This window comes from Balaenoptera physalus, assembly GCF_965194825.1.
Source record: "Balaenoptera physalus genome assembly, chromosome: 16".
NCBI classification, from domain to species: Eukaryota; Metazoa; Chordata; class Mammalia; order Artiodactyla; family Balaenopteridae; genus Balaenoptera; species Balaenoptera physalus.
The window spans coordinates 57695034-57720122 of NC_138898.1; the positions used below are offsets into that span (position 1 = coordinate 57695034).

At 41.1% G+C, this 25089-nt stretch overlaps 1 protein-coding gene across 23 annotated transcripts in view; it reads left to right on the forward strand.

Annotated features, from left to right (window-relative positions):
• RBFOX1 (RNA binding fox-1 homolog 1) overlaps positions 1-25089 on the forward strand; it is a 2204869-nt gene that overhangs the window by 2096416 nt on the left and 83364 nt on the right. For 21 of the 23 annotated variants that reach the window (XM_082429011.1, XM_082429012.1, XM_082429027.1 and 18 more), the window contains one exon: positions 2448-2501. In XM_082429011.1, the coding sequence (XP_082285137.1) occupies positions 2448-2501 (54 nt within the window). Of the gene's footprint in view, positions 1-2447; positions 2502-24985; positions 25010-25089 lie in introns of all 23 variants that reach the window. The other 2 variants (XM_082429022.1, XM_082429028.1) reach the window with 1 other exon arrangement.

Sequence of the window (25089 nt, forward strand, 5' to 3'; positions counted from 1 at the left end):
AGAGGAGACCTTATCAATTACCTCTCTCAATTAATACTTACGAATGTGAGATGGCATAGATCTTCTGAGGAGGGAGAGTATCATTTTGTTTCTATTTATGTTTATATTGAATGGAAATTTTCCATGGGGAGACTTGGTAAACTGGTAGATCATTGGTAGATAGTTAGAAAGTGGCATTAAGTAGCATGCCCTAAGAAGACATCAGGTCAGCTTTGTCAAGAGCTGAGAGATTGATTGATTAGTCAAAAGATAGATAGATAATAAAGAAAGAGAGAGAGATGATAGAGATGGATGGATGGATGGATGATAGATACAGATAGATAGAAAGATGATAGATAAATAGATACATAGATAGAGTTTTCTTAGCCCAAGGAAATGAGGAAGATAAAGGCAGATGAGAGAAACATGATTTCTAGACAGTCTTAGACACCTCTGAGAAATCTGTTTCTTTGAGAAAAATGAAAGACTGTTGGCCTAACTTACAATCTTTGATAGTTACATCAAAGATAATCAATGGATCCACATTCAGTGAATGGTGTGTCCCAGCCTCGTGTGCCAAAGGAATTATTTAAGGGAGTTAATAAGAATGCATAAAAGAAACAATGGTGTCAAAAAGACCCTGTCTCCACTACTAGTAAAAGGTAGGGGCATAAGCAGGCTGTAAGATGGAGGACAGAGGGAAGAAGAAGGGTAATAAATTCATAACTTAATTATTCACTTAATATGGCTCCATATAGATTTCTTTCACAAACTCTAGATTTCTGTGAAAAACTAGCAAGAGAAAATTAAATATGTCCAGATAACCCTGAAGCTTTATTTGCAGTCAGTTTGCTCTATTTTCTCTTTGATTCCAAATGACTTAAAATGTGGACATGTCCTCAGAAATTGAGTATTTTCTTTTTTAGGAAGCAGTGAATTTCAGTTGGTCAAATTAAAGTCATTTTCCATATTTATAAAGCACATATTCTGAAATGATTGGGGTAATTTTTATTTTTATACCACTATAGGAATTTCTATAAGATAAGCTGTGTTTAATATACGAGAGGAAGGTGACAATATGGAGTTTCAGAAGCCCCTGGGACAACACATCTCAGAATTTCATGTCTCGTTCTCTGGGTCTAAAATTGCAGCCAGGAGTTTCGCATTAATATGCCTCCCGAGTAATCCAAGGATAACCCTTTGGAAAACCCTATCCTAAGATCATCCTGGGTGCGGTAAACCGGCTAGTTTATTCAAATTGGAACGGAAAGTTTCTAGAAACAAAACATTCTTGGAAAGTTCTAGGGAGTTCTTAGGTCCATCCAGGGGCCAATCTATTGCAATATTGTGCCTCTATCTTCCTTAGTGGATCAGTAGATTGTGGTCACCCTTCAGCTGTTCTTACAAGCTCGTCTCTTAGACCAGGCAATAGGATGGCACACCCTCTCCCTCTGGGAAGAGCTCAGAGGGTACTTGTCACAAATACCTTCTCTCACATCACAACTCTCACCCTTGCCTTTTCTCAGGAGCATTTAGTAGAGGATCTCTGATGTTTGACCTTCACCTCAAAGACACGAGATTTCCCACACCTGTCTTCTGTCTTTTGGCAAGTCTATGATGGATGCTTTTATAAAGACTTACCAGCAGGAGCAGGAAATGATCACCAAACCCTAAAACATGATCATTTTTTGAGGTTGTTCCTGAAATAGTGCCCAGTGGGTGTGTAATGAGGGTAGCTTCTTGATTTGCAAATATTCTTGTTTGTTCTTTTCTTGAGTAAAAGTTTCTAAAGGGCCAGGATTCATTTTACAGAAAACGCACCATGCGGAACATTAGGAAAATTACAGGATTCTGTTAATCCTATATACAGGTTATTTGAAAGTTACCTTAGATATCACACGCTTATTAAGAATTTTTATGGTTCTTGAATTCTTTGAAATGTATTCCACACAATCTCTAGTGGATAAATGTCATTTTCCTTGGGATTTAAAAAGCACTTTGGAATTCTGTAGAGTCTCTGGGTCACAATTAGGAATGACAATTATCAGAATATGTTTCTGCAAAGAATTCTGTTCATGAGATCTTTGCGAACTTAATACAAAGGGATGTGATGGAATATCTAGCAGTGATCCATGAAAGAAGACCAAAAAATTTAAATCATTATAGGGGCTCTAGAAAATATTGATATGGGATGAAATGAATTATCACATCCTTTTCAAAAGGTTCATCTGTAGCTGGTCAATAGTTTCCATGCTATTAACTTGTATTGGCAGAAAATCAAAAAAGGGTATAAATCTATTTTTCCTATGTATAGTTTTCAGGTATTCTTTATGCCTGCCCAAACTATACATCCTCTAAATTTTAAAATTAAAAAAAATACTCCAACCCATTTGACTTGTAGTTAATTTGCAATGATAGGAGTTGTTGAATCAAATGTGATGATAACATTTTTGTGTATTTGTTTTAAGGCTGGAAATTGAATCCAGTTGTGGGTGCAGTGTACAGTCCCGAATTCTATGCAGGTAAAGAGTTTTCTCTTTGCATGATGTCTTCTTGGTCTTTTCTAAATGTGCTTTGCCTGCCCATAAAGAATGGGTTTATAAAATAATCTGAACTGATAAATTCCTATCCTAGCAAGTTTTGAATGATTTTTTTTTTTAAGGCAAAACCAAAAGTGTTTAAAAGCTTTTAAAAAATAAAGGGGAATCATGTAAGTTACATTGTGACATAAGCATGGAGCCGCGGCTCCTTGTGACATTTCACACTGATTTTGCCTCAAAAAAAGCATTGAGACTTTGTTCAAGAGATTTGAACAAATGGACAGCTGCTCATGCCTGTTTTCTTTCAATGTGCCTGAACGTGTTTTTCAGCCGTACGTTTCCATTTGGAATTGCGTTTTTTATTCCCTTGGCAAAGCAGAGAGTTGGCTTAATCATTCCAATAATGTGCCAGTGTTTTGGAATTGCAAAGAGAAGGATTATTTAGAAAACTAGGAAAGCTAAGTTGTCCTTCTTTTTCCATTAATGAATTTCCCTTAGCAATTCCCTTTCTCTCTGCTTTGCCTTCAAGGGTATATAGCTTTCTCCTCATCCCTTCCCAGCCACCCACCAACTGCCACTCAAATCCACTGTCCCAGAAAACTTGGTCATCAGATTTGGGGAGAGAGTAACCCAGAAGCAACAGAAACTGAGATTTTTTGCTCAGCATAGCCTGTTACTTCTACCTGTTATTTCCCTGTTCATGAACAAGGCTGCATTGAACACCTGAGAACCTTAGTAGATTTGCCATATTGATGTTAAAAAGAAGTCTTGCTTTGATGTGGCCCTTGCTTTTTAATAAGGAGAAATCAATGACCCGTTGGTTTAGATCCACTCATTTTGTAATCTCTTGATGGTAAGTCACACCCCTTTCTTTGTCTCTTCTGAGATGCCCTACGTCAGTCATTTTCCCGAAACTAAACATTGACCCTAGTGGATGGCAAAGGAACATAGGAAACTTAGGCAGCTACTCTAGCACAAAAACCAACTTGATTTTAAAAGATGGTAAACCTTGGAAGGCCCAGTGTGATAGCTGAGTTCTGGATTTTAGGTAGGCAATATTTGTAGTTGTTCTTCATGTGTGAATTTTATTACAAGCCTGGGTTACGACCAGGGATTCTAATAGTGAAGTAGTTGTGTTGACTCTTATTGGGGAGGTGAGACCTAGCTATAAGGCTTTCCTTGGCTACGTGGTGGGATCCACTTCCTGAGGGGACACATAGAGTGAGGAACGTGGACGTTACTCTCAGGCAGCCCAGGATGGAATCCTGGTTTCTCTACTTGCCAGCTGTGTGATTCTAGGCGAGTTACTTAACCTCTCTGTGTCTCAGCGTCTTCATCTGTTACATGGGAGATGATAGTAGTCACAAACTCACAGGCATTTATAAGAATTACATGGGTTAATATCTGAAGAGTGTTTGGCGCATAGCAGCACCATATAAATGTCGAGGAAATAGAAATAAATAAGTTAATGTTCCACCTCTCTGCCATAAGGGGAAAGTTAACTGAGAGCTGATTCTGCTGAATTCTGAGTGTACCACTAGTCTAAAAGATTCTCTTTTAATTCATGAGAGGACTAGTCCTTCAGTGCTCAGCTTATCCATTCAGGGGGCACAGATATTGCTGGGATACATCTTTGTCCAAAGCTTCAGAGAAATGAAGTCCCCGAAAAGGGCAACGAGGAAGTTGGAAAGCAGCTTCTGTGTATCTGCTGGCAGTGCGGGGTGAAATGGAGTCTCTGGAATAAAGAGGTGGCAGATTCTGCGTGTGTGTGTGTGTGTGTGTGTGTCCGTGTCTGTGCACGTGCCTATGTGCATGTTTTTTCTCCCCCAAAATAATGAGATCAAGAACAAGAAGCAGGAAACCATTCAATGAGGAGATAGGGTATGAATGTGTGAATTGTAACAGAGAGAGGAAAGTACATTTTTCCAGCCCCACGCAATGTAGTTGCTGGTCACCTTTGGCTCAAGCAACCAGGAAAACAACAAATATCTACTTTCCAATGATTTCAAACCTCTGTGCATATCTGTGGGTGTTTTAAGAGGCCATTAAGACATAAGAAACAATTCAGAATGACTTAAACGTACCAGAATAAATGAATCTGCATAACTTTTAGAACATTAGAGCAGCCATTCAAATGAGCCCTGGGCCCAGCCTCAAAAGTTAGATCATTGGACTGTGGGGAAAAAATAAGTTGTAATAAGTGTTACTCTTGATCGAGTACTTTTATGGTCAGACACTGTTCTAAGCACTTTACCTAAATTAATGTGTTTGAATCCTCATGGCAGTTTTCCAAATGTGGAAACTAAGGTACAAAGGGTTTGCATCACAGGACTAAGATTTCACAGCTGGTAAAAAGCCGGCTAAAATCAAGAGCCTGTGTTCTTTGCAACCAGGTTGCTTTGCTTTATATTTTATGAATGTTAAAAGTCATCGTTCTTATTGACTGTGCCCTCTGATAGTAGATTACGCTACTGCTCTCTCCACATCAGTCAAATTAAAGAAGAGAAGTAAGGTAATAATTTTGGATTATTCCAAATACCACAGTATTCAGACATATTAACTGCTTGTGCCAGGGGAAGCTTTCAGGAGCCCGGACAACCAAATAGTTATTTCTATGAGCTGCTTCAGTAAACTTAAATCTAAAAAAAAAGGGGGGGGGGGATAGGGGGGCACGGAGAAGTAAATGTTACTTGAGAAATCTGAATATTTGTGTTTGGTGTTGCCAATATCTGGGCTCTCCTTGATAATCAGAGGCTTTCTCTTTTAGCCTGTATGTTGGTCTATGTAGGTAGACAGAGCTCATGATATTCAGAAATGTGGGGAAATGTGGCTGCAGACCCAGCACTCCAGAACAATCAATTCCTTTGAAATACTTGGAGACCCATAAACACTGAGACTCCTGCTAGCTTAAATCTAAAATTTCAGGCACCTGCATCTGTGGAATGCATATATGCAAAATAGAGCTGTAGAATGTACTCATTTCCATAACCAGGTATAATGCCTCATGTTATCCATTTAAATACCCATGACTAAGAATCTAGGGGGCATTTTAAATTTCCCCAACTACAAACATAGTCTGGATTTATCTTGGAATTTTGAATGTGCCCCAGAGCTGAAATGAAGACCTTGTCATTGATTTGCTGTGGGTATTTCACAGGTCAGTCCTGTATCTGCCTGACACAGAGAGCCAGCCTTATTTTATTAGTCATTTCTATATATAAGACTTCGTGTTAATGACAGAGATCACAATATTCCCATAGTATAATTATTGATTTTCTGAAGCTTGTGCAGAATTAACAACCCAGCCTCCAATTGTCTCTCAGAATGGGGCATGAAAAGTGCACATATTTTGTAAATTAAAATCAATATTTTCAATTTCTCCTAAAGGTAATTTTCCTAATTTAGTGGACTTTTCCCCTAACATTTATTTATTCCCTTTAATTATAAAATGGCAGGTTATCGATTTTCGTCTGTAACCTCTTGACGCCCGGAGTGCGTTTTTATTGCTCACGCAGGGTGGGCGAGGGGAGAGCAGTTATACCTCTTAATGAGGATCTTTAATTACTAGCTGAACAGTATTAATTTGCTCTGATAAATTATGACATGCACTCTCCCTCACACACATTCCAAGAGAAGCATTTAGAAAGCTGTTATGAAAGGTCTTTCATTGGGGGTGGTTTTTCTGAACTCTCATCAAGTTATACCTGCAAGAACCCTCTTAAATGCGTATCCAATACCAGTTTCCAGAAGCAGATATACCTAAATCAGCATATTCCATGAACATACATAAATCTCCTCCAAAGACAAGTGGGTGTTTTCCTATAAAACTAAGCAGCAGCATTGATTATTTTTCCTAAACCTAATCATCTTCAGACTCCTTGAGGCTTATTCTCATGACAAATGATTGATAAGTCAATACAGAAAAATGCCCAGGTGAGTTTCAAAGACTAGCCAGCATCTACGGGCGTTCCATGTTAGAGTCAAAATAAAACTGAAGGCACTAAGTAGAAGTAAAATGTCTGCAAATATCTGTTCCCGGTAGCATTTCTGAAGTTATTTAGTGTAATTAAAAATCGGGTTTTTAGGAATCCCGCTGAGGAGGCCTCAGCAGGGATTCTTAGAGTTTCCCTGTCATTCTGAGAAGTCCCCTTTGCCATCTAATAAAAAGGTTTTTTAAAAAAAGTGATATTCTTAAGGGATAATCATGATAGCTAGCCAAGGAAACTGCTGATTGAAAGCACCTTTAATCTTCATACGTGAGTAAAACAAAATAAAAATAAATAACAGAAGGCTATACACAATTGTCGACATGGTCCTGACAAATGGCAAATGCATCCGTTTCTCAGTTGCTGGTAAGATGGCTGCAAAGCTCACGCACACTGTATATCATATCTGCCAACTCATTTCTGTGATTAAATATTCCATCAGTGGGGCTATGAGGCAGCAAAGCTTAACAAGATTCATAAGATGCACCACTCGAACGCACATAACTCACTTCCGGGGATGGGGAGCATCCCGCCTGCAAAGGAAAATTGGAATTGAGTTAAATCACTCCACGAGCTGCGATCAGTAGGGAAAGGAAAAGACCTTCCAATGCAATGCAGATCTAAGATAGAGTTAGGTCCTGATGACTAGAAACACACAATTAAACTCAAGAGGAGAGAGATGCAGAGTCAGTCGACTTGGAAACCTTGAAGATGACGATGAACAATAGTCTCGGTGACACTATTATTATTAGTGGGCTTCTGCGGGGGAGGAAGGGAGGGGGTCCTGAGTGGATCCTCCTTCTGAAAATAAACATTTCTGCTTTGTGCGGAGTGACACAAAATGGCGGGTACTAAAAGAAGGGCATACCTATCTGCAAAGTCACACTTGAAAAGTGGCCAGGTCTTGAAACTCGGTTATCCTGGGGTTATGGGGAGGATCAGATAAAATAATGAGTGTAAAAGGTCTTCAGAGACTGTAAAGTAAGATAAAAATATAAGAGATTAGTGTGATCGCTGAAGTCACCTGGAGTGATTGTGTCCACGTCGGCACAAGCCTGGCCACGGATCACATGACCTGATGCCAGGCTAGGTGATGAGAAAGTGGATTGGGATCTCAATATAAAGGTTAGAAATGAAGAGGATGGATGTAGTGCTCTGTGATTGCGTAGCTCGAAAGGGCAGGTGTATTTGACCCTGGATTACCCGGACAAAGGTATTGGTTTCCTATGGGCTCTTGGCCACTGTGAACCATGATTCATCTAAGAATTGGGTCAGAAGTAGGTAGATGTAGGTCTCCCAACCCCCACTTCACTTTGTTGAGTCCATTACAGTTCAGAGAATGACCTTTAGCCACACTTTTGGATGGACTTCTTTCCAATTCCTTTCCTGCAATTTGGATACAAGAGCATCTGAAAAAAGTAAAATTTGTCCAGAACCTGGCATAACCTGACATAAGTTGCTTTTCTTTTATTGGTCACAGCCCTAGACTTTGGATTGGGCTTGGGGTGATCTGCCAAAAGGCTGGGTACAAAGCACGCCCCGTTTTGGGTGACTGCCTTAGCATCCTGAAAGAGTATAAGGTGGGTTGGAAAGGTACCTGCCACCACCCGGAGCCCCTCCAAGCAGCAAATATTCAGGTGTTTCTCATGGCTCTAAAGTCCCCCATATCCACCCAGAGGACCAGCCTCGCCTGGACTCAGAGCCAGGGCGGTGACGACCTGCTCCTTGTGAACAGTGACCTTTGGCTCGGTGATGTTTTGTGTAATTTACACATCTGCCAGATTCCAGTGCAGTGCACTTCAGTGAACTGGAACGGAAGGGTCCAGATTTAAGTCCCCAAGCAAAGGATTTTCAGCCTGGAAATGTTCCACTTCAAAGAGTTTATCTCGTACATCTGTTTACTTTTGCCTCCCCTTTTGGTTGCAATTCACTTTGCTTCTTTTGTCTCCTCCCTGCATCTGTCTTAGTGGATTTCATTCCATCCCTGCCCACATTTGGCCTTAATTTTTATCTGCGTCCTTCCCTGTCCTACAGAGGGAATGCAGCTCAGCTTTGATGGAGCCTGTGGGGATCTTCGAATAGGATCAGCACTCGCTTATGTGCTGAAAACTGCATTTCCTAAATAAATGAGTCCCCATTCTATTGCATGGAAAGGCTATCAAGGAGAGCTTGCCCCAGAGCAGGGAGTGACAGGATGGTCCTTGTAGGAGAAGCCCCACCACTAGGCTGTGGAGGAAGATGAGGTTTGGGTATTTGGCTCTGGATAAATTTCACAGGGTAAGTTCTAGGTTGCCCTCGTCAATATACTCAGCAACTCAAAACATCAGCCAACTCTGGGCGCTTAATCTGTGCCAGGCACTGTGCTAAACTCTGCATCTCCTCCAATTCTAATAAAAATGTTATAGCATGATCTTCTTTATAGAAATTATGAAACCAAGGTTTTTGTGGAGAGTTTATCGCATTTCCTAAATCACAGAACTAGTTTGTGAAGAATCTGTATATTATATAAAGGTCTTTTTTCCTAACCACAAAGCCCATATTTTTCACCACCTTGCGATGCAGCTTCCTCAGTAGTAGATGAGGGCACACCCTCTATGCCTTGCATTCATTAGGTCATAGAATATAATGATAATTAGTAAGAGTATCTTTGCATTTAATATTATTGGCTGCATGCCCAACCCTCATGATGGGATGTTTACATATGTTTACAGGGATTGCAACTTTGCAGGATGAGTGTCATTTTCTTCCTTTTGCAGATAAAGTAGAAATCCAGTGAAGTGGAGTTGCCCAAGGTTGCTTACTTCAAAGGTTAAAAAGCTGATTCAAACCCCTATCTTTGTATATCATATTACAAAGCCAATTCCTTTCCCTGCAAGTTACCTCCCATATGTTACTAAATGCAAGCTCCTGTGCCTGACACACAGTGAGGCCAAACAATACTGAAACGTCAGAGTTTGGAGCAGAGACAGGTTTATTATATAAAGAACCATGCGAGGAGACAGGTGGCTCTTGCCCCCAAACCCGCAAACTCCTTGAAGGGTTTCAGCAAAGTATTTTTAAAGGCAAGGCGAAGGAGGGGCCAGGTTGGTTGTTGCACACTTCTTGGTGTCGGAATCCTTTGTGCACCTAGCTCAGGTCACGATGTTCCTATAAACCTCCAACAAAACAAATGTTATTCTCTGTTCTGCAACTTTCTTATCTCTATAAGAATGGAAAAGTGTTATACTCTTAAAGGTCAGAGCCTTGAGAATAGCTATCCTGTATATTTCAGGCTATAGGCAACATTCTTAACTCAAAGCAAAAGAATACAAAGGTTAAAGTAAAAGAAATAGATCTAATGTGGAGTCAGACTTGTTCTTCCCTATTACACAGACATGCTTTAGTTAATCCAGTATTTTGGATTGATGGTTCTTAACTGGGAGTGATTTTGCCTCCCAAAGAAATCAGGCAATTTCTGGAGACAATTTTCACGGTTACATCTGGGGAGAGGGGTGTTCACTACTGGCCTCTAGAGGGTGGGGCTAAGGATGCTGCAAAATATCCTACAGAGCCCCGGACGGCCCCCCACACAAAGAATGATCTGGCCTAAAATTCTGATAGTGCTGAGGTTGAAAAACCCGGTCCTAATGGAAGCACATGAGTAAAGATGTGACATAGGCACCAAATATCTTAAAAATTCTCATGCCCTGCTGATGGCTACTGTTAAAGATGTCCAAGCAGCTGTAGTTATTGATGGCAATCAAAGAATGAAAGAGAGACATTTGCCCAAATGTTTCCTCTTCTGGGCATTCCTTTGTGATTTTGACTCCAGAGGGAAAAGCATAGTTTGATTTTATGCTGCAGAGCTGGCTTGGTTAGATATACTCACAGGATGCAGAAAGGCTGATATACTCACAATTCCAATTTATTGCAACGAAAGGCTACAGACTGAAGATTGGCAAAGGGAAGGAGCACCTGGGAGGAAGCCCAGAAGAAACCAGGTGGGAGCTCCTGGGTGTGCTGTCCCCGGAGAGTCACAGGAAGTGCTTCGTTTTCCCAGCAAAGATGTGTGACAGCGCATGCAAAGTGTCGCCAGTCAGGGAAGCTCACCTGAGCCTTGGCGTCAAGTTTTTTGGGGGGAGTTGGTCATGTAGACCTGGAGCGCCCATGACTGACCTCAACTACTCAAACCTTAGCCCAAAGAGCAAAAATAAGTACTCACCATAAATCACATTGCTTCCATAAACAATCTTATCAAACTGGTACTGTGGGGCCCAAGGCCACAGGCATCCAAAAACAATCTCATGAGCTAGAATATTCCAAGGGCTCAGAACTCATCTCCCAGGAGCTGACCAGTCCTAAAGACAAGCCTCTGGGGGGAGATGCACAAGGTTTGAGCAGACCAGGCCTGCTGAGTTAACCCCTTCCTGCCCAACATTAAAAAAAAAGAAAATGGAGTTGGCAAGCTCAGAACATATCACAGCAGTGATCATGATGGAAGCGGTGAGGATGAGGATGGTGATATAAGACAAGACGTACTACTGTGTTTGCTGATTCTAGGAGAAAAGATGAAGCTGAATTTAGTTATGAAAGAGGAAGGAATGAGTGGCTTTTTCACTTAGAGCGGGGGTCTGCAAACTTTTTCAGTAAAGGGCCAATTAGTCAATACTTTCAGCTTTATGAGCCATATAGTCTCTGCCACAGCTACTCAGCTCTGCCCTTCTAGTGCAAAAGTAACCATAGATAATACATGAAGGAATAGGCATAGCTGTGTTCCAATAAAACTTTATTTAAAAACACAGACATTTACATTTCATGTAATTTTCATGTGTCATGAAATAGTCATCTTCCTCTCCCCACCAACCAGCTATGTACAACTGTGAAAGCCTTGGTCCCTACTTTGCTGACCCTGGCTGTAGATTCCAGATTTAATAAACACAAAGCTTATGCCCTGGGGAGGTGTTTTGGTTTTGGTTTTGGTTTTTTAGCATTGCATTTTGGTAGCAATTACACAATACTGCATGAACCCATGGTTAGCTGGCTGTCACTCAGTTGTATGATGTCCATCAAGGAAGGGCCAAAGAGAGAGGCTGTGTATGAATTCACACATACCACTGGCTTCCATTAATTCATCCTTTAGCTCAGAGTTATAGCACTGAGGACCTGGGAAGTGCCAGGCACTGTGGTAGGCTCTAGGGTAGCAGGCCTTCCCTCCAGAATTTGGCAGGGCAGTAAATGATGCACACAAATAAACTCAGGGTATAATAAGTGATGATACCTCCTGGACCACTGGAAAATAACCACTCTCTCTGCATTAAAAGGGGTGCCATAAATTGGGTCTGGAAGGATAAGTTAGAGTTTGCCAGCCAAGAAGGCAGAGAGAAGATCATTGTAGGGGTAAATAAGGAGAAGTTTGGTAGCGACCAAAGGAGTTTCTCAACCTTGTCTTCAGAATCCATTGAGAAAAGTTAAAACAGAATTAAAAATAAATACAAGTACTTGATGTTCATCTGAGATGGGAATTTCTAAGGCAAAATCAGTTTTCTCCAAAGACTGAGAAATAGACTGAGATCAGAAAGAACCTTCTAGAGAAAAGTTGCTAAAGACCTGATAATACCATAAAAAGGAATCTGGATTCTGGAATTTATCTGTTGAGTGGTTGACAACCATTGAAAGCTCTGATTAAATAAATGAAATAATAAAAAAAAAATACTAAGAACACAGTGATGAATTAGGGCCCAGACCTACATTCGCAACAAATCGGAGTCTCATCATGAACAATATATGTGGGTTAAGCCCTGTAAGATGTAAGACCACATCGGTGACTGGCCACCAGTCCCAGAGACTGGGTTCTTGACAGACCCCAGGATTACCAACTGGTGCCCAACAACGAAAGCTATTATACAATGTGTCTCCTACTTTTGTCCAAAACTTTTCTGAGGAAAGCAAATTACCAGAGATCTTTTAAATGAGGTGGGTTCATTTTTCTCTTTATGTTTTAACTTGAGTTGCCATTCTATCATAAACCATTTCGTTCTGAAGATTTTTTTGCTCTCCACTTTCAACGTTCTTTTCGAAATTTATGGTTCACTGTTATTAGCCCAGCCAATTAAGTTGTTGTGTAAATAGAGACAAATTGGCCATAGTGTTTAATATACTTTATGTTAATTATATGTAGATACTCATTCTCCAAATATAAAACGAAGCTGTTCCCTTTTCTTTTAAAAAATGTAGTGTTGAAGAACCAACACACAAATCTCAAAATCCTAGTTAGATTAACTTCATTGATGACAGTTAATGCATTTCTAGAACTTCTATGGAACTGTTACAACCCATTACAGTGAAAATATTGGTTTATGAAAAATTAATAAAGCCAATGGAAAATGGAATCCAGCATCTGCATTAGCTATTAACACCAAAAGAATCAGCCAGAATTAATTATGCTGCATGCTACATTCTAATGAGTTTTTCATTAAACTGTATACCATTATGGAAACTAAACAAGGATTACTCAAAGAATAATGCCAACGGCTGTTATTTTTTTAGGGGATTAAATTAGTTAATGGGTTATACATTTAAAACTGACGCAGAGGTTAATTGATGTGCACTCATCATTGTGTTAAACTCAGTATCATTTTAAAAACACAAACCCCCCAATATCATTGATATTTCCTCTGGAAAAAGTATGAATCCGTTTGTATGTTTCTAGTGTTTGTTTGGTATACATGTGGTATTGTAGACACTGAAACCCTCTATATTATTTCTCTGTCATTTTTGGAAACAATTTTCACCCGGTGAAATAGTCTACTTGCTTTCAGCCCATTGCTCTGTGTGTGTTTGTGTGTGTGTGTGTGTGTGTGTGTGTGTGTGTGTGTGTGTGTGTGTGTGTGAGAGAGAGAGAGAGATGTAGGAGGCATATTTAAATAAATGTACCTGATTATTCTTTGAGAGATTCAGAGTTGAAATATAGTATTTTCTACTCTCATCAAAAGAATAAGGTCAGGATTTTAAACCTAATCTAGGATAAGGAGGAAACTCAAGATGAATCTCTACAGCCAACCCACAAATATACCCAGATCCTCCTAAAATCCAGTTCTGTAATAGTAAGTGAAATATAAGAGGGGGCCACTAGGGAGGGCTTTCTGGAAGGCTTTTTGGACTCTTGTAGCATCATAGAAGCTCTTGCCCCTGGAGGATGAGAGGCAGAGCGGGAGGAAGTCCATCTGGGTTCTTTGCAGAGACTTGTAAACTCCACTGTTTTCAGCCGAAGCACAGTTTGTAATTTTTTTTTCTCCCGAGCAGAGATTGCACACTAAAATATCTTTAGGAGGAGGTTGTGAGATCAATAAGTGAAATGTGCAAATTGGAAGGGACATATCTCAGTTAGAGCAGGAGTAGCTTCTCCCCATCACTTTGAGTGGCTCTGCCAGGCAGGAATACTAGCCCAAACCCATGTGGCCCCGTCTCCTGATTCCTCAAGAGAAGCCAGACATCTGTCTTGTAACATTAAAACTCCCAAATTTAAATGTTCGCAATTATTTCCCAATCTTAAGATGTTTTCCATTAATTCTATTATGTTTAGCATTATGTACAGTACATTAGTTAGCAATTGGCTACTCTTTCTTTTTTTTTTTTTTTACATTTTATTTATTTATTTATTTATTTTTGGCTGTGTTGGGTCTTCGTTTCTGTGCGAGGGCTTTCTCTAGTTGCAGCGAGCGGGGGCCACTCTTCATCGCGGTGCACGGGCCTCTCACTATCGCGGCCTCTCTTGTTGCGGAGCACAGGCTCCAGACGCGCAGGCTCAGTAGTTGTGGCTCACGGGCCTAGTTGCTCCGCGGCATGTGGGATCTTCCCAGACCAGGGCTCGAACCCGTGTCCCCTGCATTGGCAGGCAGATTCTCAAGCACTGCGTCACCAGGGAGCCCGGCTACTCCTTTCTTTAAAAAATAAAAACAAAAACAAAAACAAGAGAACAAAAAAAGTCCCCAACGGGCCATATTTTGAGATTCCAAATAATAATAATAATAATTACTATTTCCATTATTACTATTACTGAGATCACTTATTGATTACCTACTATTTTGCAAACGCTTTCATGTAATAGTTTTAATCCTTACAACAATACTTAATGAAACTGATAGTTTTGTCCCTATTTTACAGATGTGAAAACCGAGGCTCAAGGATATTAAATGATGAGGTCAAGAAAACTTAGAGAGTCTAGCAAAAACTAAGTTTAAAAGTTTCCAAAGCCCATGCTTTTCCAAATACACTACCCGAGCTTAAGGGTTCACTGTTTCTCTTCCGTGTTTCCTTCCCCCATGTCTTATTTCTATCTTGCAAGTGGGATTTTTCTTATCTACAGAAGATACATCCTGCCCAGAGGCTTCCTTGGTTGGATTTAAAACCCTATTGCAGATTCTTAAAGGTGATCAGGAGCTTGTGGCTAACATCTTTAGCCTGACAGGGTCAGGTGTTTTCAGCCAGAAGATGACTGCAGAATCTTTAGACAGGGTTTTGTTGGAAAGGCGTTGGTGGATATTTACCATTCCAAGGTTGGAGGGGATGTTTCATCAACTCAGGACCAAGTATCACCATTGATAGGCTTCATGAGAGAGTCTGAGCTTTGGAGTCATGCAAAGCTGGCTCAGATTTCAGTTTTGTCTCATAGTTTTGTCTCTCTCAGCTTTAGTTTCCTTGTGGATTTAATAAGAAAAAAAGTTATAGTGCTTGTAGAACATACTTGGTCCAGAACCAGAAACTCAATGGCATCTTAATTGTCAGTCTTATTAATATCACCCGTACTGAAGATTGTTTATATAGTCCCTACATAGGTATTTTACTGTTGTTGGTGGTGGCCCTGGAATCCCTTGGGAGCTTATTAGAAATGTAGACTTTCAGGCCCCACCCCAAACCTGCTAGATCGGAATCTACATTTTAAAAGGGTCCCCACCCATTGATTCAGTTCATATTAGCATTTGAGAAGCAAAGCTCTAGGATGGCCCTTATCTATATATTGACACCCATGACCCAGAAGGCCAAATGCCTTAGGAAATAAAATTTATTTGCATTGTTTTTGTTGTAACTGAATTACTATCCTTCCACAAATACCTTATGGGACCATATTTCTCCTTGTTCCATTGTCTTAAACCACAATGAATTAAAAAGAAATTTGGGACAAGTATTGAAAAAACATGTCTTCAAATTGTTTTTGGATGTTTGTTTTTAAACAAAACTGAAATAAAATTAAATTTTTGACAAAATATTGATAAAATGATACCCTCTGAAATTTTTAGTGACAGTTTCCTTGGGGGGGGGGCGGCTAATGCTCTCCTGAGAGATAATTAGCAGTAGTATTGTTCCAAACAGAAAGTAGACATTAGAACAAGGGTCCCCAAATGTATTCTGTAAGGTTCCAGGTAGCAAATCTTTTAGTCTTTGAGGGCCATGCGTTCTCTGTTGCAATTACTGAGCTCTGTTGTTGTAGCATAAAGCAGCCATAAATAATATGCAAGTGAATGAGTGTGGCTGTGTTCCAATAAAACTTTATTGATAGATACTGAAATTTGAATTTTATATAATTTTCACTTGTCACCAAATATTATTCTTCTATTGATTTTTTTTTTTCCCTCAGCCATATAAAAATGTAATCATTCTTAACTCATGGCCATACAAAAAAGGTGGTAGGCCGGATTTCACCAGGAGACTGTAGTTTGCCTGCATCTGATTTAGAAGATTAGCCTTAAGTCCATGGGTCCAGGAATCTAGTTGGTTTATTTTGCATTCAGCACCACAATATTTCTGTCTGTGTGATCTTGGGCAAGATCCTTAAACTCTCTCTGTCTCAGTACCCTCATCCATTAAGTGGATATAATAGTAGTACCTCTCGTATAGGGTTAAGAGTAGGGGATGATCCAAATTAAACACGGAGAGGGTTTGCGGGGCACTTAGCAGGTCTTCAGTAAGCAACTTTTGGAATTGTCACTGTAACATTTGAGGATCCGATATATTTATTATCATATTGAGTCAATCGACTATTTTCTGTAAAAGCCTCTATTAGCCTAAATCTGGAGGCAGGCGCTTAAGATAACAGTCGAGTCATTACATTTTTTAAACAATAAAGAATCAAGGAGAAAGTTGTACAGAGATCTGACATACTGTCCTTGCAACTTTTTTTCTGCAATTACGTCAAAATAAAACGTGGAAAGAAAAAAAAAGCGATGTGTTTCTTTCTAAATAGGAAAATCAAAACTCACCAAATAAACTGGAAAGAAGGATTATTTACACTATAGACAGATTCACTCCAGGGCTCCTTTAAATATGGAAATCCCCTGGCGCAATTAAAACATGATTTGATTTATAAGAATTAAATATACATGCAATATTTTCTGCAGCCTCTGTGCCTAAATGGAAATACCTCTGTACTTAAAATGCTCCCATAACCCTTCAGAGAAGCTCATCTTTCAGGCATGTATAAAAGCTTTAGGTATTAGCTGTGAAAATATTCTTACATGGATTAGCTCAATGCTAGTCCGTTCAAAACTGCGTAACTGTAAAAGCCAGAATCGTCAGGCTTTGGATGAATTTGTCAATTGGAAGCAGTAACCTCCATTGGCAGGGACCACATGGCAACCTCCCAGGTCTCTAAGTAAAACAGAAGTTTGATGCTTATATGATGCTTCATAGGGGACCCTCACGATAGCTCCTCATTGATCCTCAAGGCAGGGTTCATGATAAGGTAGGACTACCACAACAAAGTACATAGACTGTGTGTCTTCAACAACAGAAATTTATTTTCTCACAGTTATGGAGGCTAGAAGTCTGAGATTAAGGAGTTGGCAGGGTTGATTTCTTCTGAGACCTTTCTCCTTGACTTGTAGACGGCCATCTTCTCCTTTTGTCTTCACATGGTCCTCCCTCTGTGTCTGTGTCCTAATTTCCTTTTCTTCTGAAGACATCAGTTATAGGAATTAGGTTCTACCCTAATTTTACCTTAATTACCTCTTTAAAGATGCTACCTCCAAACACAGTCACGTCCTAAGGTACTGGGTGTAGGACTTCGATGTATGAATTTTGAGGGAACACCACTCAGCCCATACAGTAGAGCAGGAATGCCGTTGTGTCTTCTTCTGGATGGAAAACCAAGGGTGACCTCTCTAGGATTATGTGATTAGTGTTTTGTGTGCCTTCTTCCCCAGCCTGCCTCCAGAGACTTTGACAGAATAGCTTGGACTAGAAGTGAGGTACGCTTTTTCGTTTGAAATGCTCCAAAGCAAAGGCAAAATTGGTCAAAGGACAAAAGGGGAAAGATCAAAAGTAAATAAATTCTACCTCTTTGCCCACAGAAGTAAACAGACCAGATATATTTCGCCATTTTCATTTTTCTTCTAAATATGTGATGACCTAGGCCTGGTTTACTCTGAGTGCATCTTTGGAGCAGCAGAATCACCCGGGTTGCTGATGGAAATGCAGATTTCCCACCCGCTGAGTCACACTTTTCAGGGCTGGGGCCTGGGAGGGTACACCACTTCAGATTCTCCCAGGTGGTTCTTAAACTCTGGAGGCTTTGAAAACCTCTGATTTAAGGGTGGAAAGAACTCAGGGCATTGAGGTTTGGGGGACTGGCTCTTCTCCAGCGTTTCGCAAAGTATGGTCCCCAGACAACATGAGAACTTGTGAAAGATACAAGTTCCCAGGCTCCAGCCCAGACCTATGGAATCAGAAACACTGGCAATGGGGCCCAGCATTCCGTGTTTAACCAACCCTCCAGGGGATTCTGGGGATGCAAGTGGTTGTGAGAACCCTGGGTGATACCACCCGCTTTCTTAAAGTCCTGCTCCCACAAGAAAGAAGTCAGCGGGTTTCTGTTTCAGTGAAGTCTCCTTTTCTCCCCAGCTCACAGTTTGTTTTTTCAACCATAATCAGTATTTTCCTACTTTTACTCTAATTAAAAATAAAAGACTTTACAAATCATTCAGCAACCATAGAAGCAGGAAGGAGTCTCTGAGAAAGTGAGCAAAGGTCGAGGAACACAGGTAGCTGGTTTCTCACCTGGAAGTTGCCTCTGATTGATGGGAAGGCTTTTCGTAAATGACATCGTCGTTCTGTGCCTCCTTTTTTTCCATCTATAAAAAAAGGCCTAATACTATCTGACTCTTCTTATTAGGGAGGGACCAATGCAGTGTAAATACTCTTCGGTAAATATTGAATAAAAGTTTCTTTTTTTATATGAAATCAAAATATTATTTCCAGTAGTGATGCCTATTACTTTGCAACATTTTCAGTTATGAGTTCAATACATCATAGAAAGAGGGAATAAATATTTTGCCAAAGTCATAATAGTCGCATCTGATAAAAATTGTTCCAAAATTACTTTTTTTTAAAAATAAATTTATTTATTTTATTTATTTACTTTTGGCCTCTGGTTCTTTGTTGCTGTGCGCAGCTTTCTCTAGTTGCAGCGAGCGAGGGCTACTCTTCGTTGCGGTGCGCGGGCTTCTCATTGCGGTGGCTTCTCTTGTTGCGGAGCATGGGCTGTAGGCGCACGGGCTTCAGTAGTTGTGGCACGCAGGCTCAGTAGTTGTGGTTCGCAGGCTCAGTAGTTGTGGTGTGTGGGCTTCAGTAGTTGTGGCACACGGGCTCAGTAGTTGTGGCACACGGGCTCAGTAGTTGTGGCTCGCGGGCTCTAGAGCGCAGGCTCAGTAGTTGTGGCGCATGGGCTTAGTTGCTCCGTGGCATGTGGGATCTTCCTGGACCAGGGCTCGAACCCGTGTCCCCTGCATTGGCAGGTGGATTCTTAACCACTGTGCCACCAGGGAAGCCCAAAATTACTTTTAAATTTTATTTTTCTCAGCAAGCAAAGTAACTAACCGTGCTGTCTAAGGCTTGGGGTTGATATTCAGAATTATTTCTTTTTCTTTTTCTTGTGTATATAGTTGTTCCTGATCATATGAGTACTAAAAGAGTTGACCTTTTTTTTTTCTGAAAAGCATATGCATATGATAAAGCAGAAGCATATGGTATAGCAGGTGTACCCCAGATCACACAGTGGGCACACAGTAGGTCCCAACAGACGGCTGCTGAATGAATGAACTCATAGCCCCATCTTTCCCGAGCCGAGCACTGAAGACCGGAAGGCAGCTCTGTAATGGTCCCTTCTGGGACTTTTTCCCCTCAGCCCTCTTTCTAGAGTTACTAGGTATCAGGAGGGGGAAATTTCCCCCTCCAACCCTCTTGAGTGCTTGTGGTTGGTCTAATAATAAAATTGTCACAAGACAGATGAACAGGAGAAAAAGAAAAAGAAACAAATTTTAATACGTGTGCACAGAGGTCTCATAGAAATGGGACCTAAGAAGTGGCCAAAGCAGGCAGCTTTTATACTTTTTAGACAAAAAATGTGTGAGGAATTGACAGCACAAAGAAGCTTAGGCTTTGGATGCTGAATTAGTAAAGAGTCTAAACAGAGTTTGGTTTGAGCTTGGGGTAGTAAATTTAAAAAGTCACAAGATTTGTTGGTGCAGGCTTCTAGGCCCAGAATTCCCTATCTCTGATGATAAGGGTGTCTTTCTACTTCCAGATGCTGGGAGGGCACCTTTCACGTGAGAGATTTATTTCCTGCTTTCAGGGAGGCAGAGAGAAGTTTCAGTATTCTTAAGTAACTTTAATTCAAACTAACCAATATGCCATTGAGGCACATTTTGGGGTGGCATGCCCTGGATCCCATCATAGGACAAGTGACATCCGGAAAGCGGAACTCCAGCAATGATCTCTGTTTTCAAGTGACCCTGGACTAGCACCTCTTAGATGTCTGTGGAGACACAGGGATCATGGGACACACACGGACCTCACACGGCAGATGCTCTTGAATTCCCATTGGCTCTTAGATGTTTTACAAAGTCTTGTTTTTGTTGTTATTCTTTGAGTCTTTGTTTTTTGCATTTCAACAGAGATAAGAGCATCCTTCTCTAAATCTCCCAGCCCATCTTCATCTTGGAGCTAATGAAGCGAATCAGTCATTCCCAGTTGCTAGGCAATTGGAATGTTTCTTTGACTTTTTTTTTTTTAATTTAGAAATTATAGGGAGGGCTTAGGCATTTCACTGGACTAGCTTGTAGCCCTGCCTATTTGGTGTTAAAATGGAAGGGCAACCGTTGCAAAACAGCCTTTCTTTTCTTCCTTTAACGTTCTAATTTTATTTCTTGAAAGTGTGACAGGCTGCCTACCTGAATCCCTTCCCGTAGTTTCTCTCCTCAGTTGCTTCCTGCCTCTGAGCCTAGGTCCCTGGACCCATGGGCACAGGACGATGAGTAAGACATGATTCTTGACCTCTTGGAGTTCAGTGCATCCATGGGGAAGATACTCGTTAAATAGACCATTGCAACACAATCTAGAAAAGCAGAGGAGGGAAGCTGAACCTGGCCAGGTGGAGGCAAATAGACCCGGTCTCTAGGAGGAGAAGCCAGAGCCCAGTGGGAAGGGAGGGGAGTTATCTCAGGGGGGAGGAAGGGCTTCCTGGGAGAGGACCACCCTGTGCCAAGGCCGGAGGGGTGAAACCGCACCCTCGTTCCAGTTGGTTTGTGTCCAAGTTCTTCATGTAAGGGTTGGCAGCAGAGTAAAACAAAATGTAGAGAGTTTCCCCTTCCTGTCTGTGGTAGGAAGCACCCCTGCTGGGCTTCTCCTTGCCCCTCCAGGGGCCAGGAATGGTCCTCTACCCAGTGGGGAGTCTCCAGGTGAGAAGGAAGAGTTGGGTTGCCCCATCTGAGGTAGGGATCCTGGCTCACCCTCCCCCACTGGAGATGCCAAATCCAGCCTGAGAGCGGCCGTCGGGACCCACATCTTGCCAGAATTTAGGATGCTGACGATCATGGCCCTCTGATTAGCAAGTGAGCGTGACAGGCTTTGGAAAAAGCTCTGATGATCCTGAGATCGTGGTCTGTCACATGGATCCCAGTGCCTGCAGCTGCAGATAGAGTCATCAACCTTCCAGGAAACGGATGGCCAGGCTCCCCAGGTTTCACTTAAACTGGATGAGTCAACCTTCAAAGAACCAGAAAAGAGGAGGAAACAAGTGTGAACTGTAGGCATGCAAACTCCCAGCTATAAACAAGGGACAGAAAGGTTGGTTGGGAAAAGCACTATTTTTAGCAAAGAAAATAGAAATGAAGAGGTCTTTAAAAACATAATAATTCAATCATATTCATTAATCCCTCTGAGGGCCAGGTATTTTGCTAGGAGCTGGGGATAAAAGGATGAGTATGATTTGGCTCTGATCCAGGGGGATTCTCGGTAGCTAAGACTGATATGTAAATAAAAAGTTGTAATACTGCGTATCAAAGGATCTACTAGGGAGATTTTTTTTTTTAAGTGTGATAGGAGCATAGAAGATGGAGTAATTAATTAACTCCTGGGGACTGGGAAGAGAAGAGGTGACACTTAATGCAGAAGGGTTGGGGGTAGGGGAGAACCACTTCTTTTATTTTCAATTGAACCACGTATAATTGCCAATGTCAATCCTATTTGACATAAGAAAGGTCAATTTCATATGGTTTAACCTAACAGTAAGAGCAGGAATAGGATAGAGGTTTCATCCAGTCCACTGACACTGATCTAATGATAATAACTGCCTAGAAACTATGTTAAGAATGATCCTGAGGATTCCAGGCTAATGGGAAAGGACACTATTGAAATTGATGAATGGTTTCTCCTGGTTAAGGAATGGGTGGATAGTGGTGTAATTTGAACATAGTTGCCATCCTTAAATTCTAAGGAGGTTTATAAAGCAAAGGCACGGAAGTCTGAGAAATACAGGACGTTGCGATGGTTATAGACAGTTCATGGTTGTTGGAGTGTCTGTGTTGGGGGGCAATCAAAGACTCAGTTTGGGAGACTCATTAGAAAGCTCAGTCCATGCTATATCACAAAGTGCCTCTTTAAAAAAAATTTTATTGGAGTATAGTTGATTTACAATGTTGTATTACTTTCTGCTGTATAGCAAAGTGATTCAGTTATACATATACATATATCCACTCTTTTTAAGATTCTTTTTCCATATAGTTTATCACAAAGTGCCTTGAATGACCTTGTCAACACTCCTCATACTGCTGTTTGTACCCTATTATCTAATTGACTGACTTTTTTAAACAAACACACATTACTGACCCCCACCCAAAAAACACATGGAGGTTACAGTGTTCTCTGCCGCTTTGGTTTTGTTTAATTCAAAGCTTTCTTGTAAGAAAAGGTCACAAAGTACTAACAGAACATACAGTAAGTACTTTGCAAATTAAATTGGAGGATGTTTTCAGGTAAAATAAAAACCAAGTCCTGTGACGGTATGGATTTTATTTTACAAAGGTCAAAATCATTGCATAAAGACTTTTTTTTTTTTTTTTAACTACAAAGAGGGCATCCAAAGTTATTTCAGTCTATTTTCTCAGAATCCGCAGCATAAGAAAATTAGGAAAGCATCATTATGCACTTCCAGGATTTCGTTTTCTAGAGAGAACCTCTGTTGTGTCCCAGTGGGATTCACTAAATTACAGAGCATAGTATTGAAAATTGACCCTAAGGTTTTTAACTGCACAATACTGAAATGCCTCTCTGGATATGTTTTTGCTACAATTATATTTTTCTTTGGAAACCTAGTCACCCCAGGAAACTTCAGATCTCATTTTTAAAGTGGTTTTTAACCAGGGAGCTTTCTCACAATCCGCCTGCCTGGGTCCCCTTCTCCCCAGAAGATTCTGATCTGGTAGCTTTCTGTATGTCCTATAGAAATATTAGTTTCTTCTAAGATTTCTAGCACTGAGCACAAGCTTACAGGCAACCCCTGCAAAATCAGGAGCTTCCCTGATAAGGCAGAATAGAGGCTAGGACATGTCTTTTCTCGTAGGTATCCTGCCTCCTGTGGGTTGATTTCGGACCCTGTGCCCCATGATCTGGGTGTGTTTAGTTTGTTTGCTCTTAAACCCTATACTATGGCAGTTTCCTGCCAGAAGTGGAAAAACCTACTGAATAGAAATTAGAACATGTAAAGTCTCCTCTTACACGTTGCAATAAATTATATTTAAATAAAGTAGAAAGAAGAAAGAACTATCAGTTTAGCAAAGGTTGATTGTGACTCAGGCCCATCCAGACTCTCAATATATTGACTATCAGAGAGGGTTAGTTAATTTCACTCTTCTATCCAGGTTTTTGTAGGAGGAGGAGAAAGAGGGGGGCTCTTCTCCAGCTATAAGCATGGCATAGCAGGTTAAATGTGAGAACAATTAGGGGGGATCCCTTCAGATAGAACTTCTGTCCACGGGCTACTTCTCCTTGTCAAAGATTGGATGGAACTGGCCGACCTCGTGTTGTGGGAAGGGTGAGGTGGCTTAGGGATTTTAACAAAGCCTTTGTTTTGCCTGGACATAATGTACAGAATCTAGAGAAACACAGGGAACACAGGGTAGAATTTGAGGAAACCTTTTCAGTCCTCCTCACGTGACTCCTCTATTTTGGCTCAATACCTGAAGGATGGTGGTCCTGGAGACCCCCTTTGGAACTGCATCTGGTTTTGAAGTTCAGAAAAGATTCCTGTCTCTTAATGCTATTGTATGGCAGCCCCTCTCTATTTGGCAAACCTCCCTCTCACTCTAGAGGTTCTAACTCCCCTTTGTTGACATTGGGAAAGATACCAAAGGATTGCAGAACCCCTCCCAAGGGGCAAGTCTCCAAGGATATAGGTGAGTTGACTGGAAGTCAGGGCGATTTCTCCCAGGAGATTGCTTCACAGCAGCTGTGATGACAAAAGAAAGCAGAAACAAATGGAGGCGGCTGACCTTGCCCAGCCAGGGAAGGGAACAGAAACCACAGGAGCCCCTTTCTATCATCAGTAACACGCTTACAAGTCCTCAAAGGTCTCTCTCATTCTTCTCAAACTCTTTGCGTTTGAGCTTCGCGGCAGCAGGAGAACAGAACTGATACCCTGAAGATTCCCTAACCTGGTCATCTTTGGAGTGGGTGTTATTCACAAGATGTCATAGATTGAGGCGCTATCTCAGGATTCCACCACTCTTCCCTGCTATAAAGTTCCATGTTGCAAGGATAAGCCCGAGGCCCTTTGCTGTAAATCAGGGAGAGGAGGTCATCACTGCAGTGCAGCCGTGGTCCGCAGGCTTAGGAAGCAGCCTCTCCTGCTGGAAGGCAGAGAGCTTCAGGGAAGAAACTGGAAACGCAGAAGCCAAAAGTGGTCTCACCCGAGTCCAGTATGGGTCCAGGGTGGGTCCCAGGGATGGCCAAGTTGCTTTTATTTTTTCCCTGCCTTACTTCTGTTCTTCCTCTGAAGAACTGATTCAGAAAAACTAAAATGGGGGCGAGGAAAAGTTTTCTTTAAACATATCGATGCATACGCTTACCATTTATTCAGTGATTATTACATGCCAGCCCCTGTGTTGGGCACCTCTCCAGTAATACGATTCATAACCCTTCCTGGTGATAGGTATATTCACCCCCATTTTCCAGATGGGAATCCCGAGGCACAGAGAGGTACAGTGACTTATCAAGATCACACAGCTAAGTAATATCTGAGTCAAGCTTGTTGCCCAGTTCTCTGTGATATTTCTAAA